General features: G+C 56.2%; 1 protein-coding gene across 10 annotated transcripts in view; it reads left to right on the forward strand.

The window, feature by feature from the left end:
• IGSF9B (immunoglobulin superfamily member 9B) overlaps window positions 1-15,363 on the forward strand; it is a 48,195-nt gene that overhangs the window by 16,677 nt on the left and 16,155 nt on the right. For 8 of the 10 annotated variants that reach the window (XR_004177284.1, XR_004177286.1, XR_004177285.1 and 5 more), the window contains exons 4-15: window positions 2,174-2,325; window positions 2,632-2,749; window positions 3,931-4,072; window positions 4,363-4,508; window positions 7,107-7,249; window positions 7,540-7,680; window positions 7,766-7,882; window positions 8,131-8,281; window positions 9,449-9,572; window positions 12,118-12,293; window positions 13,257-13,483; window positions 14,319-14,403. Coding sequence is in view for 7 of the 10 variants with exons in the window: in XM_031652797.1 (XP_031508657.1) it covers window positions 2,174-2,325; window positions 2,632-2,749; window positions 3,931-4,072; window positions 4,363-4,508; window positions 7,107-7,249; window positions 7,540-7,680; window positions 7,766-7,882; window positions 8,131-8,281; window positions 9,449-9,572; window positions 12,118-12,293; window positions 13,257-13,483; window positions 14,319-14,403 (1,722 nt within the window). In the remaining 3 variants the exon portion in view is untranslated. Of the gene's footprint in view, window positions 1-371; window positions 735-2,173; window positions 2,326-2,631; window positions 2,750-3,930; window positions 4,073-4,362; window positions 4,509-7,106; window positions 7,250-7,539; window positions 7,681-7,765; window positions 7,883-8,130; window positions 8,282-9,448; window positions 9,573-12,117; window positions 12,294-13,256; window positions 13,484-14,318; window positions 14,404-15,363 lie in introns of those variants that run through there. The other 2 variants (XM_021926767.2, XM_003910990.5) reach the window with 2 other exon arrangements.

The following is a 15,363-nucleotide window of genomic DNA, read 5'->3' on the forward strand; positions in this document are numbered from 1 at the left end:
ATCGGCGAGGATCTTAGGCGATGTTTTTAACATGTGGTGACGTGGGGCGGACGGCGGCGATGTTTTGCATGTGGCGAGGATCGCGGCGAGGCGATGTTTTGCATGGTGAGGCGATGGCGAGGCGATGTTTTGGTGATGTGGTGACGTAGGCGGACGGCGGAGGCGGATGGATCGAAAGGATCGGCGAGGCGGATGGCGGAGTGGAAGAAGGAAGGAGTGGAAAAGGAAGGGGCACGGTAGCGGCGGATCGCGGCGAGGCGATGTTTTTAATGTGGTGACGCGAAGTGACGGCGAGGGCGATGTTTTTGCATGTGATGACGCAGCGAGGATCGCATGGTGGCTGCGATGTTTTTGCATGGTGACATGTGTGAGGACGGTGGAGGGATGATGTTTTGCTTGTGATAATGCGTGCTCCTGCATTCATTCAGTGGCCACCCCCGTGTGCCCCTGATGTGCTTGCACTGAGCTGCAGGCTTCGGAGATGGGAGATGAAAGTGGTGTAACTGTGGTCTTGTTCTTCAGAAGTGTTTTGTGTTTGCACTGGTGCTGGCCTGTAGGTCTGTGCATGTGTGAACACCACTCATTTGTTTGTTTCATTCTTTCATTCATTCGACAAATGTTTGCTGAGCCCTCGGCTACTACATCCAGGAACTATGCTAAAAGCTGGGCATGTGGTGACCTATATGCAAAACGGGGCTGCCCTTAAGGAGCCACCATCCTAATAAAGGGGACAGGTAAGAAACAGGTAAACACACAGAGAGAGAGAGAGAGAGACTTGTAAGTGACATGTGCTTTGAAGGAAATGAAACAGCACCAGGGAGCAGAGAATGCTGGAAGTGCCATCTGAGATGGGATGGGCTGCCCAGGTCAGGCAGCATTTTAGCAAAGACTTGCATGAACCAAAGGAGGGAGATCCAGGTACGTAGTTCTGGGCAGGTAGAGCCGCATGTGCAAAGGGCCTGAGGTCAGAAGTTCTTGGCGCATTTGAGGAAGACAAAGACAGCCAGTGTGGTTAGAGTGCGCTGGGAGGGAGAGGAGGCTGGTGCTACAGGCAGGACCAGATCCTATAGCACCGTGACTAGTTCTCGGGGCAGGGCTGTGTGGGGAGGAGCGACTCCTCCCAAAGCTTCCTGTGAGTGTCTCAGCGGCTCTGGAAGAGATGATAGTGATGGCGGTGTTACTGGCAATTTGTACATTTTACAAGCTCCTTTTTACATGTTTATTCCTCACATCATTTCTGGAGGGTGGGGGATTTAGGTATTTAGGTAAGACCCAGAGAGGCCAAGTAACTTGTCAAGGCTACCAGAAGTGGCAGGCTAGTGCTTGAACCTGGGTTCTGAGCTTCACGTACCTTGAGATGAGCTCAGCTTGACCTGCGCCAGCCTAGTGCTGTGGGCCTCAGGGCCGGAGTTCAGAACTGGGGGCCTCCTTGCCATCTCAGAAGACTGTGGAACTGATAGTCCAAGGGGTTAAGATTGACCGGATTGCTTCTACAAGCAGCTCAGGCAAATGGGACTGAGTCTGTTAAAAGCCGATTATCCAAACAGGATGGAGTTTTAATCAAATCTCCAACGCAGGGGGGAAGATGACCTGGCATAATCAGAAGAAAATGAAGAAGGGAGTGGCCTTTGGGTGGGCTGTCCACCTTCACCCGTGGAAGCCAGAGAGGGAGGAAGCAGGATGATTTTCTCAGCAGAATCTGGGAAAATGTGGCTCCGCATAGCCTTGGCCTGCATCTGTGTTAGGCCTTGGTGGGGCTCAGACGGCAAGTGTCCTGGAAATGGGGGGCCTGGCTGAGCTGGGATTCAAGAAGTAGAAGCTCCTGAGTGTCATGGATCATCATAAAGGGAAAGACTGAAGGATGGTAGGAAAGCCTGAGGAGCTGGGAGCAGACAGTGTTTGAAGGGCCACCCTGGAGTAGATGCTCAGTAAACAGCGGTGAACCGGGAATAAGCTACAGTGCAGAATTTGGACCCCGCCAGACTGAGTTTGGATGCACGTCTCCCTGCCAGTAATGGTGGTTCGCAGAACGTTTTGCCCATCCCCACCTTCCTTCCTTTGTCCTTGCGTTCCGCAGAGCTGCAGTGAGGGTGATGTGCGGGGCAGGCACTGTTGTTGCAGGGCAGTGACTTGGCTGATGGCGTGTCCTTCACCTTTGTGGTCTCCTTTGCAGCCCCTCCCACCTTTACAGAAACACCCCCCCAGTACATCGAGGCCAAGGAGGGTGGTAGTATCACCATGACCTGCACAGCTTTTGGGAACCCCAAGCCCATTGTCACCTGGCTCAAGGAGGGGACACTCCTCGGTGCTAGTGGGAAATACCAGGTGAGTGTGGTTCTAGGTTGGGGCCGCTGAAGTCTGTTTTCCAGGGCAGCCTCCCACTGCAGCCGACCCCTGATGCTACGTGCACAAGCACAGAGGAGGCTGGAAAGCCATGGCCTGGCTCAACTGCAGGCGTCTCTGTGTCACTGGCGGGAGGTGGGCAAGGGGGCATCTGCCCTTCGTGTCCCCCAGATGCATGTGTCCCTGCGGTCATCTCCACCTTAGCATCTCTGACTGCATCTCCCTGTTGGAGGGTAGCAGCGGTGGGTGCGAGCGTGGGTGCTGAGCTCCATCTGTTTCTGGCCCCAGGTGAGTGATGGCAGCCTGACAGTGACATCGGTCAGTCGGGAGGACAGAGGTGCCTACACCTGTCGAGCGTACAGCATTCAGGGGGAGGCTGTCCACACCACCCACCTGCTTGTCCAAGGTAGGAGCCATTTCCTCTGCCTCTCCACCCCCGGACGCGTGCGGGGATGTCCAGCCCAGCTGAGCTACGAAGGGCATTTTCCCAGGGCTCATCTGGGGCCAGATGGAGGTGCAGGTGGCCATGAGGACCTGTGTGGGGCCCCTGTGTGCCGCCTGCTATCCTGGTCAGAGCTCCCGCACTGGCTGCCTGGGAGAGGGCCAGGCCCACAGGCCGTGGCCGGGCACCACGTGGCGTGGCAGAGAGGCCCTGCTGTGTGGGTTTCTGGTTTCTCCTTCTGTTCAGATAGCATCTCTACCATATCTCCGCCTCGCTGGGAGAGGAGACCTCCCTCGGGTCGTCTATCCATTAGTGACGGCATCAATAAATAAAGATAGAAACTCAATCCAAGCCCCAGACGTTTAAATAACACAGTGGGCACTTGGCAGAGCTGGGGTCTGTATAGTCAGCACAGGGAGATGCCAGTCTGCCCTGCCTGGAGCCTCAGAGTCCCCCAAGAGGGGCCAGGAACTGAGCAGGATGGGGCAGCGTCCAGGTCGGGGGGGTCTCCACCCTGTGCTGAGCTCGGCCCCCTGCTTAGCCTCCCCAGCCCTGCCTCCTGGAGGAACTCTGGGGTTGGGGGGTTGGTGGCGGCTGCATGCTCCTCCTGCCTATGAGTGTCGAGCAGCAGCCAGGGCCAGAGGTCCCTCAGCAGCCTGGATGGAAGCTGTTCCCTCTCAGGGGAGACTTGGCCACAGCTGCCCTCTCTGTCTGTGCAGCCAGCACCAGGACTGTTGGACTTTCACCCTCTGTTTACTCCTCGGCCCCTGCACCCCCAGCTGCCCTCTTGATTTCTGATTGGGGAGCAGCATACGGCCCTGACTCCTTGAGACTGGAGTATTCCTTGCTCTAGATTTGAAAAGAGTTGCCTTTCTCACTGCTGCATCTCTGGCTTGGGCTCTGCTGGGAGAAGGCGGGCAGGAAAGGGGTGTGTGTGGCGGCTGGTCTGGGGAGCTAGGTGCAGGGGCAGGGGCAGTGGACAGGATGCCTGAGCACAGACAGCATCTGGAAGTGTCTCCATGACAGCCGCCCCCATTGCAGGGTTCAGGACACCCCTTACTGAGGCACTGAGGGCTCCCAGGAGGCCTGGGTGCTGCTGCCGTCCCTGATCAGGTGAGGTGAGGTTTGTTCCCTGCTCTCCCCAGGGCCCCCTTTCATCGTCTCCCCTCCTGAGAACATCACCGTCAACATCTCCCAGGATGCTCTGCTCACCTGCCGGGCAGAGGCGTATCCGGGCAACCTCACCTACACCTGGTACTGGCAGGACGAGAACGTCTACTTTCAGAAGTGAGCGCCCTGCTCTGGCTTTTCAATGAGGTCGCCATCCTGGTCCCCACGGGCAGGGCCCCTGAGCAGAAATTGCATGGGCAGGCTGCCCACGGCTCCTGGAGCTGGGGGAGGTGGGCGATCTGGTTCGTGTGTCTCACATGCCAAGGCCAGGGTCTGCATGGAGGGGCCCTGGGGATGCCAGGGTCATGGGGTCTCCATGCCACATCTGGGGCAGTGATGGTGACTGTGTGTCTGTGGCAAGACCCCCTTCTGCTCACCCAATCCCCTGTCCCCGTGCTGCTTTGCAGTGACCTGAAGCTGAGGGTGCGCATCCTAATCGACGGGACCCTGATCATTTTCCGGGTGAAGCCGGAGGATGCTGGGAAGTACACCTGTGTGCCCAGCAACAGCCTGGGGCGCTCCCCCTCCGCCTCAGCGTACCTGACGGTGCAGTGTGAGTAGGGGTGCGGAGGAGCCTGGGTGGTGGGGCTTCCAGAAGGTTCTGGTGTTAGCCAGACTGTAGGCTGGAGGGTAGAAAAGACCAAGCATCATTTGGGGGTGTGTGGGTGGAGGAACGAATGAGGGAAAAAGGAGGGACGGCTGGAGACGAGGCCGAGGCCCTGGCCAGTCGGGGTGGACCAGCTCCTACTTCGTTGGCCAGGCGTCGCTGTTCAACCAGTGCATCTCATCAGCTCAGTGCAGGCTGCACTCAGGAAGACACCTTCGCGCAGTTCCTTCTGAACGGCGTTCCTCGGGCTGAAGGCTGGCCTGCACCTCTGTGGCCAGAACCAATTGCTCTCTGATGCTCTTTTCTCAGGTGTCTTACGGAGCATAGCCCAGGCCCACGCAGGGTTAGGTTTCTCCTAGCCTTACTCCCTGCCTTTCCACACCGTGTCTTATGTCGGGGGTGATGTGCTGCAGCTCCTATGCCCACTCACTCTGGCTTCTGCGGCCTCTCCTCTTGGGTGGCTGGAGATCCAGATGAATGAGCTGCTCCTCACCCAGATGTTCGAGGGCTTTTGTGCAAGTACCACTATTCAGCTTGCTGATCTTTAATACTGAGCAGCCAGTTGCTTTCCCGCCCCCTGGCAAGCTGAGCCCTGAGACAGAGAAGGATGAGTAATGAGGAGTAATGTCCTCCTTTTGATTTGTGGATGGCCCTGTCACTCAGACAACAAAGGCTGGCATTGTTGCTGTAGACAACAGACTCTCCCTCATTTGCCGGCTGGTGTGGGCGGATTGCTCACACCCAGTGACAGGGAGTGGCAGGGGTGAGAAGTGGAACAGTCTGGAGATGAGACTGGGGTCAGTGTATGAGCTGAGGACAAGTGGAGAATGGCTGGTGGCCCTGGAGGTGGAGCTGGTCCGACTGCTGCCCAGAGCTGGATGTGGATGTTCCACTATTGGCTGCGCCTGCTGAGCCCCGTTGGACCCCTAACCTTGCAGTCTCACCCTTTCCTCTCTATGGAGTGCATCGCCTCTCTGCTTCTGCCGTCAGCCACTTAAAGGACTTTTGGTGTGCTGTATCCCCAGGCCCAAGCTTTAGAGAGCCGTGAGGCCCAGGACAACAGATCTCGCTCCCCAGACCTGCAGCGGGAAAAAGCGAGTCGAGAAGTTATTCATACGTGACTTAGGATGTGCCCAAGCTGTGCTGGGGTGGGCAAGAACTGCAGGAAGGAGAGACCCGTCCACCACAAAGGTGCGCCCCGTCCCTCTGTGCTGGACGCAGGCTGTGCCACCTGGCACGGAGGTGGCCATGGTGGGGCAGGAGGAGCCAACAGGAGGTGGCCTTTGGAAGACGAGCTGGCCAGGATGAAGGCCCCTCCTCGAAGCCATAGGCCATCTGTCTTTCTGGAGACATGTTTTGGTTTTCCCTGTCTCTCCCCAGTGCCAGCGTCACCACCCACTCCCCCTTGTCCTTTTTCACCTCCTTCCTGTCTTCAAAGAAAATCCAGGGGGTTGAGATTTACAGGTGGGTGAGACAAGGATTTTTATTTCTGCTAAAAAGCAGTGTTCAGAGTATTTCCCATTCATAAACCCTTTGAAAACCTTGGAGAAAAAAAAAAAAAACTCTACCATACAAAAGTAGGAAGCTATGTCTAAATATATAACTCGGCCTGGTATTTATGTAATGCTGTTCTCTGAAGAGCTCAAAATGCTTAAAAGATACCAGCTCATTCATCCTCACTGCCTTCCTAGTTCTGGATCCTTCTCCTCCGTAGCCCTCAGGGGAAATAGGGGAGTACTGAGAGGAGGTGACTCAGCCTGCATCACAAGAGGTGTGAGGTTCTTCTTGCTCCTCCAAGAGCCAGGGTCTTGCTCTGTCATCAAAGTTGGAGTGCAGTGGTGCCATCATGGCTTACTGCAGCCTCAAACTCTTGGGCTCAAGTGATCCCCCTGCCTCAACTTCCAGAGTAGCTGGGACCACAGGTGTGTGCCACCATGCCCAGATAATTCAAAATTTTTTTTTGGTAGAGTTGGAGTCTCACTAAATTGCCCAGGCTGGTCTTAAATTCCTAGCCTTAAGCAGTCCTCCCACCCCTGCCTCCAAAAGTGTTGAGATTACAGGTGTGGGCCACTGCACCTGGCCTGATTCTGCATTTCAACTGCAGAATCAGATGGGGAAACTGAATCTAAGGAAGGCTGGACAACCAGCAGAATGGGGAGGAAAAATATCCCCTTTGTGGTTAAGCCTATGATAGTGTTCTTCTTTTGGCTTAGGATGTAGAGAGGAGGTACTGCTTGTTGCTCAGAAGACTTTGGGATAAGGAGCTGTTGGGAAAGGGTGTGGGCAAATGCTGGCTTTGAGGCTCGGGGTCTAGGAACTGGGGGAAATGGGCACTGAGAGACCTCATTCAGTGGGTGAGGTCCATGGCAGAAGCATGACGGGCACTGAGGATGGGAGCAGGCTCAGACGTGCCTTTGAGTGCCTCCAGACATTCAGAACCGAAGTTCCGAGTACCTGGGCTGGTGCATGGGCTGCCTCCGGCCTGGATTCTCACCTTTCTTCCCTGTGTCTGTCTGCTTTCCCACCTGTGCTTCCTCTGTGCAGACCCAGCCCGTGTCCTCAACATGCCCCCTGTAATTTATGTGCCCGTGGGGATCCATGGCTACATCCGCTGCCCTGTGGATGCAGAACCACCAGCCACCGTGGTCAAGTGGAACAAGGACGGCCGCCCCCTGCAGGTTGAGAAGGTGCTAGAGAGATGCGTGTTGGGGGATGCAGTGAGGGCTCCCCCCAGTACTGTGATGCCACCTTGGGCTGTGGATTTCTGTCAGGACTCACGGCCCCTTCCAAAAGCCCTGGGCAAACAGAGAGCTGCTTCCGTAGGGGTCTCTGGTCTCTGGGGGTCTGTGGGTACCGCCTACCCCAGGCTGGAGCTGCATGCCATCCCACGTGCTGCCTGGCCCAGCTGGGACCCAGCCTGGGATGGAGCATGGAGTCTCTGACCGGTGTTCCCTGCTCTATCATCTGTGTCTGGCAGAACCTGGGTTGGACCCTGATGGAGGATGGCTCCATTCGAATTGAGGAGGCCACAGAGGAGGCTCTTGGCACTTACACCTGTGTGCCTTACAACACCCTGGGGACCATGGGCCAGTCTGCCCCTGCGAGGCTTGTCCTGAAGGTGAGGTCCTGGGGCTGTGACCACCTCCATGAGCTGGGCCCCTGGATCCTCGGCCTCATGAGGGTGCCTGTGCTTTCCTCCCCAGGACCCCCCCTATTTCACGGTGCTACCAGGCTGGGAGTACAGGCAGGAGGCCGGCCGGGAGCTGCTTATCCCCTGCGCGGCCGCGGGGGACCCCTTTCCTGTCATCACGTGGAGAAAGGTAGCTGGGCCCTGGAGCTCCTGGGGCTGCGGGGAGGTGTGAGGACACAGCGAGCAGTTCTATTCTGGACCTGCCCTGACCAGGCTGGATGCCGAGCAGTGAGCTGACCCTGAAGAGCAGCAGGCACTCAGGAGGAGGGGCAGCATGGGTGGGCTGGGGTCTCAGGCGCATCCTTCCCATCCACTTCGGGCTTCTCTCCTCACCCCCATTTCTGTTCCCGCCCTCTTCCCTGCCCCTTGTTCACCAAGGTAGGGAAGCCCAGCAGAAGCAAGCACAGTGCCCTGCCCAGTGGGAGCCTGCAGTTCCGTGCCCTGAGTAAGGAGGACCACGGGGAGTGGGAATGTGTTGCCACCAACGTGGTCACAAGCATCACTGCCAGCACCCACCTCACCGTCATCGGTACGTGTCTGACAGGGCAGTGGGGCCAGAACAGGCTGGCTGGGGGTGGGGTGCTGGACGCTGGGGGCATCCCCTGGTGGCCACTGCACTCTTCGGGCATCCTTTCTAAGTCCGTCCAGCCCTGAACCCCAAGTCTAGCACCTGCAGCCTTTGCCCCTGTGGGCTCTGTCAGGGAAGGGCAGCATGGCTCCTGTCCTCGGGGAGGTCTTTTTGGGGACAGGCCTGATGTCCACAGCAGCCCACCTGGGAAAGAGGTGGCTGTGTGGCTGGAAGGGACTGCAGAGCCTTTAAGGGCCTTAGGGAAAGCTGGAGGACTGGAATGAGGGAGACGGGGACTGTGCAGCATCTCAGATGAGGGCAGAGCTGAGACCTGCAGGCCAGGCCTGGCGTGCGGAGGCTGGGCAGGAGGAGGTTGCTGGTGTTCTGTGTCTGGGCGTTCCTGTTTCTGATTGCCCAAGGCGCGTGTCCCAGGACCTTCGCCTGGACCCTCTCAGCCTGTCCTGGGTCCTGATGGCTACAATCACAGTCACAGGCAACGCCTTTTGAGCCTTTACCACCAGTTTTAGGTTCCGTTCTAAGTGGTCTGCACAGCTCGTCCTTCACAACTCGGGAGGTGCGAGCTGAGCTTTCCCTAGTGTATGTTCCTCGAAGCAGAGGTTGGCGTGACCCGAACACTTTCTCCGGCGTCACATGGTTAAGAAGTAGTGGATCCGGGAATCGAAGCCAGGATGAGGCTCCTGACTGCTGTGCTGTGCTGCCCACACGCCGGCATTGGGGTGTCTCCTGAGGCCAGAGAACCTTAACAGGAGGGGACTCTGTGGCTGTGCCTGCGACCTTAGGAGTGTTTCTGTGCTTACCAGAGAAGCACAGGATTTGGGCCAGGACAAGGAGGGCTCTGGTTTCTATTGGACCCATTCCTGATGCTATGTGATCTCCTAGTTGGACTAGACCGCACAGTGGGACAGACTTCCTGCTCCAACCCCACTAACCAGTAGGGTCAGGGGAGTCAGCACCTAAGAGCACCCCGTCGCCCCTATCCCTTCACTTGCAATATTGCGCTCCGCTGCCATGCGCTTCAGCCTCTCAGGTTCCCCACAGCGAGACGGTGGGCACCCAGCCACATGGCTGAGTTCTTTTCAGTCTGAGAGGTCTCCACTTGATCTCCAGGCACCAGCCCCCATGCCCCGGGCAGTGTCCGGGTCCAGGTCTCCATGACAACTGCCAACGTGTCCTGGGAACCAGGCTATGATGGAGGCTACGAGCAGACATTCTCAGTTTGGTACGGACCTCTGTGAGTCACCCCGGCATGCTTTGCTCTCTGCTTCTCCCCTCCCACATCTGCCTGCAGGCCACCCTGGGTGGGGGGAGGTAGGAGGAGGCTGCAGTTCCTGGCCCTGCATAGAGTGAGGTGGGTTGAGACAGTGATGAGGTCCTTGAGGGTGACGGGAGGGGTCTGAAGGGACTCTGGGCATGGCTGTGTCCCTGTGGCCTGAGGGGTCTGGGCCTCTCTGTGCCTTCTCCCTGGTCATCTACTGCCTCATTTTGTGTCCTGCTTCATCCTCTGGATTCCTCTGGAGCCTGGAAGAGACTTCTGCCCTTCAAGGGCTTTGTGAAATTGCCCAGCCTTAAGTGTAGAGTCTAGTTTTTAGAGCTTAAATTTTTTGTTGTATTTTTGTATTTGTAGTTTTTGTGGGTACATGGTACATATATTTATAGGTATGGGGTACATGAGATATTTTGATACAGGCAGGCAATGTGTAATAATCGCATTGAGGTAAAGGGGTATCTACCCCTCAAACATTTGTCCTCTGTGTTCCAACAATCCAGTTATACTCATAGTGATTGAAGAATGTATGATACATTATTGTTGATTGTAATCCTCTGTTGTGCTGGCAAATACCAGGTCTTACTGGTTCTTTCTCACTATGTTTTGTACATGTTCACCCTCCCCACCTCCTGTGGTCTAGTTTTTATTCTGTCTCTTCCCCAGTGGCCACAGAAACTGGTGTGGAGAGGTGATGCTCACTTCCCGGCCTTGGGGTCAGCCCCTGCATTTTCTCTCTAGGACCATGTGTTTCTCGATTGTTTTCATTCCTCTGTTGTCAGTTTAGCCAGATGCAGTGATTTGAGATCTTTGCGCAAACCTTACGGTAGATAGAGATCTCAAAAATGTGCCAAGCGGGGTGAGGGCAGGAGGCACAGGAGGGGAGGAGACAGAAGCCTGGCTGACTCCTCCCATGCCCCCAGGGCTGCCCCTCCCCACACTCCTGTCTGAGTCAAGAGTGGCAGCCACCTGCCCTGCCCCGGGTGTGACAGCCTTGAGCTAGGAGGGTGAGCCCCTCAGTGCCTTCTTTTAGACCTGTCTCGCCTGCACATGTCTCTCCAGCCAAGCTAACTCGAGCCTGGGGAGGAGGAAAAGGCAGGTGCCAGAGGCAGCTCAGGGGGTTCAGGGAGACCCCTTTATCCACTTCTCAGCAGCAGGGGAAGTTGAGAGGGGAACCCGCCCTGTCTCCCATCACGGTGGTTCGGTGGCTACTTCTCAGACAGAGTGTCCTGGGTGTCTTGATTCTGAGTTGGAGAACTGCACCTAGATGATGGGAGTTGCAGCAGCTCACCTCCTATTCCTTTACTCTGTTCCTCCCACAGCAGCGTGGGGGCCCTAACCAGCCTGCCTGGTGGCTGCTGCGAGACTGGTGCTGCTCAGTGCCTTGGTGGCCAGGGTGGGACATTTGGTGTGGCCAAGTTGTCATTGGAGATGCCTGGGTGGGAGGTCTGGACATCCGACGGGGGGCTCAGGCGTGGACTGGGGCTCCCCTGCTGCCTACGGCGCTGCTCCACGCTGCTGTTCGTCTGCACTGCTTTTCCACACGTGGCTCCGCTGCTTTGTTGCCTGGGGCAGGGAAGGGCGGGGCCGAGGTGGGGATGTCTCCTTTCTTTCTGCCTGCCTCTAACTCTGTGTACTGACTCCGACGTTTGGCGCCGGCTTCTTTTTGTTCTGCTTTCTGCTGCCTCAGTTCACCCTCCTGGGTTAGTGAGCCAGGAGCCTGGGAGCGGGTCCTGGAGGGCACCCACCAGGTTACAGCTCAGGACTGCAAGGAGAGGGCCAGTCCCACAGGACCATGTCTCCTCCTTGTGGTGACGTGGCGGCACTGCACCCATAGCCCACCGGCTTTGCTGGGAGTTGGGAGCTTGTGGAACAAGGGAACACCCTCGGCCCTGTCTTCCTACTCTCCATGCATAGTGTGACCTTCCTGATGTGACTTCCAACCCTTATGGCCTTAGGGATCCTGGCCCCACTGTGGGGAAACCCCTGGTCATTGTGGTCTTATACCCCGGACATCTCAGATGACTCAAGTCTGATTGGATGAATGAGCCCTGTGGGTTACCCGAGGCCCTACTTTGGCTGTCCCTGGGGGTGTGTGCAGCCAGGTCCCCCGGGCTCCTTCCCTCATCCCACCACTGTTGAACTGCTTCTCCCCACACCCCAGTGTCCTTACTCTCCCCAGGCAGAGCTTGTTCTTAGAGTTTTGACCAGGGTGGGATTCTGCTAGTGCAGCTGGTAATCAATTGGACCAGTGTGCTGAGCATGACTTGCACCTAAAGGCCCCTTTGGTAGAAAAGGTGCCAGCTGCGGTTGGTCACCCGGCATCAGGAGGATTGGCACAGTCAAAGCTGGGCAGGTCATCCACTCTGGGCCATGCCCTCTTCTTGCCCTTGAACCTGGGAACGCCAGGCCCACCAGTTCCTTCTCCCTGAGCACCCTGCATGCACCGTCTTCTCTCCAGTGTAACCCACCCCGCCCCTCGTCCCCTATCCTGTCTCTCTCTTTTGGCCAGGATGAAGCGGGCACAGTTTGGGCCCCATGACTGGCTGTCCTTGCCAGTGCCGCCAGGACCCAGCTGGTTGCTGGTGGATACCCTGGAGCCTGAGACAGCGTACCAGTTCAGCGTCCTGGCCCAGAACAAGCTGGGAACCAGCGCCTTCAGTGAGGTGGTCACTGTGAACACTTTAGGTGAGGGCCCGGGGTGGGATGTTGGGAGCCGGGGTTGTAGAGGTGGTGGGGGCAGTGGCCCAGGCAGCTAGCAGTTGGTTTCCTGCGTGCCGGGTACCTTGCTGAGTGTTCCACGGAGCCATGCTGTCTGATCTCCCCGTGAGGATTTGTTGTGGCCTCTGTGGGGTTTGCTGGCCCCGCATCAGAGTGCTGTTGGCCGAGTTCCTGTTGCTTTTTCAGATGGAAGAAAGACACTTAGAATTTTCTCCTTCCTTGTCAGGCCACGTGTTTGCCACTTCTGTGGCTTTCAGGGGAGACTGGGCATCCTCCCTCCTTGACAGCGCCTGCTGGTTCTTGCCTTTGGCCCCAGCCTCACTGGGCGGTAGGCATGTGGCTGCCTCCCGCTGTGGAGTCTTCCCAGTCACCTTCCTGGAGGCAGTCTCATACTCCTCCCTGCCTGGCGACAGTTGTGTTTGCTCTGCTCTGGAGCCAGAGAAAGGGCCGCTGTGAACAGGCTTTTCCTAGGTGGTGTGGGTGGCCCGACTCCAGCCCCTTTCCCAGAATTCGCTCCTGAGCTTCCGCCAAGGTAGACAGCAGTCTGGGATGCTCACCTCCAGTCCTTGGCACTTCTGTGGGGCCTCATGTTGACCCCAAGCCCCGGCCAAGAAGGGAATGGAAGGAGCGACTGCTGTGCTGTGAGAAAGAAGATATCCCTAGCTCCCTGGAAGAGCACAGGAGATACTTTGATAACATTTAATTATTTCTCCTTCTCCATAGTTCCCATTTCTCTTCCCTTTCGCAGTACACGATTCCTTCATGTATGCTCTTTAGACGTACTCTGAAGACAGAACCTTGAAGCCCTGGGCCCCCAGGCCCTGACTCTGCTTCCCTCTGGGCCCTGACATGTGCACGGGAATGTGGGAGTGCGGCAGCCGCCCTGGGCCTTGCTGATGCGCTATGGTTCTTCTCCCTCCCCTGCCGCAGCATTCCCTATTACAACTCCAGAACCCCTGGTGCTGGTCACCCCACCGAGGTGCCTCATAGCCAATCGGACTCAGCAGGGTGTGCTCCTGTCCTGGCTTCCGCCTGCCAACCACAGCTTTCCCATCGACCGCTACATCATGGAGTTCCGCGTCGGGGAGCGCTGGGAGATGCTCGACGATGCCATCCCCGGCACTGATGGAGAGTTCTTTGCCAAGGATCTGTCACAGGTGAGGGCCTTGCTCTTCCTTGCTGCTGCTTCCCAAATCCTGGAAGTGACAAGACTCCAGAGGCACTGGAAGCTTTGAGTGACCAACTTTGGGTGTGTGAGGCCAGCCACATACTGTACCTCCTCACCACTGGTCCTGGGTTCTCCCAGACTCACTACCAAGGCCTGGACTCCTCAGATCATGATCCACAGGCTTGGGGCCAGCTCCGGGGCAGCAGGGGCCTGTGTTCTATTGAGGGCCTCAGCACCGCCACAAACTGGGCAGGGCAGGCTGAGAGGCCAGCAGGCATAATCAGAGCACTGACCCCAGCCCCTTGCTAAGCCTAACCTGGGATGGGCAGATAAATTCCAAGAAGAATTCTCTTCTAGGTTTGTCCAAGGAAGGACCCCATCTCCAATAATTTAGAGTCCCTGGAGGAAAGTGCATTATCCGTTTTTCCAGTAGCCCTGTTAAACTTGGATATCTAGTTGGGGAGAGGAAGCAGCTGGTTTTGTAAGATACAGTCTCATCTATCTTTCTGTCTGCCTTCCTGGACACTTATTTATTAATAGTGGTTGCTGGAGTGGGCTCCCAGTGGCCCTGGAGAGCCTGTTGTACATATCTCTTCCCAGCGCTTTTGGTGACCTCACATTCGTAGCTTGAAGTCAGCCATTGTAAGAGTGTTTACACCACAGCAATTGGCCAGTGCTACCATCACTTAGCGTTAGATGCTTAGCAGTCCTCTCGTGCTTTGGGCACCCTGCCCTTTGCAAGGCTGTGTGCAGGATGAGTGTTTGTGGGGATAGTGGTCATCTCAGGTCCCTCGGCTGACTGGGTATTGTCCCTGGTGCTGTAGGACACGTGGTATGAGTTCCGGGTTCTGGCCGTCATGCAGGATCTGATCAGCGAGCCCAGCAACATCGCCGGTGTCTCCAGCACAGGTATTTTGGGTTGAGGGTGCTCTTGCAACTCTAGGGACGTAAGCCCCAGAGCTGCATGGGGGTCGTTTTGTGAAATAGCGACTCCACAAGGAGAGGCTGGATTGGAAACTAAGGAGGTGCCTGGTTGCAGCAGCTATGTGAGTCGTAGCCTTTCTTAAGCCCACCAAACCCATATTTCCATGATGCGTGCTATTTTGTGAAGCTCAGAAGCTGAGTTTCTGACACTTGTATAAGACAGCCACAGAAATAAATTCAACTAATCGTCTCATTATAGTAGTCAAAAAGGACTTGATTGAAGTGCTATTTGCTGTACATTTTCAGTTTCCTCTTGTGGGGGAGGGGCTGTGAATCGGAGGAAACAACAGGTCAACCATGTTTATCGAATGCTTGTGATAGACTTCTTTCTAATTATGTGGGTTTTATTGGGAAAATTGTTGTTTGGTGTTTTCCTCCCTTCCTTCCTCTCTCTAGATTTTTAAGGCTAAACAAAGCCAACCCCCTAGCATTTTCTCCATTTATCTTTCTTTGTCTTGGCCCTGGTCCCATTTCTACACATCTTCTCTCCAGCTATAGTTCCTAAGACATAGCAGGGTTCCTCTGCCAGTGAAGGGGTGTCCTTGGTATGGAAAAAGGCTCTTGCTTATAAGCAAGTGATGGCATCATTTCCTCGGGCACTGCTCACCCAGAGACTCCTGGGAACAGGTGGCAGCAACCTCGTCTGAGGAGCTCATGCGGCAGGACTTGTAGAGTTGGGGAAGTGCTGGTGTGGACACACTGCAGGGAGCATGAGAGCAGGGGTGGGTGTGGAGTGTGATTTCTGCTTTATACATTAGGCACCAACGGGCTTTAAAAAAACAAAGTTGTGTCCTACAGGTAGCAGAACCCACAGTCCTTCTTGACTTCTCTCTGGGGAATAGACCCAGAGTTGGAGGAACAGGGATGAGAGCTTGCAGCTAAGGC

This window comes from Papio anubis, chromosome 12, assembly GCF_008728515.1.
Source record: "Papio anubis isolate 15944 chromosome 12, Panubis1.0, whole genome shotgun sequence".
Classification (NCBI taxonomy): Eukaryota; Metazoa; Chordata; class Mammalia; order Primates; family Cercopithecidae; genus Papio; species Papio anubis.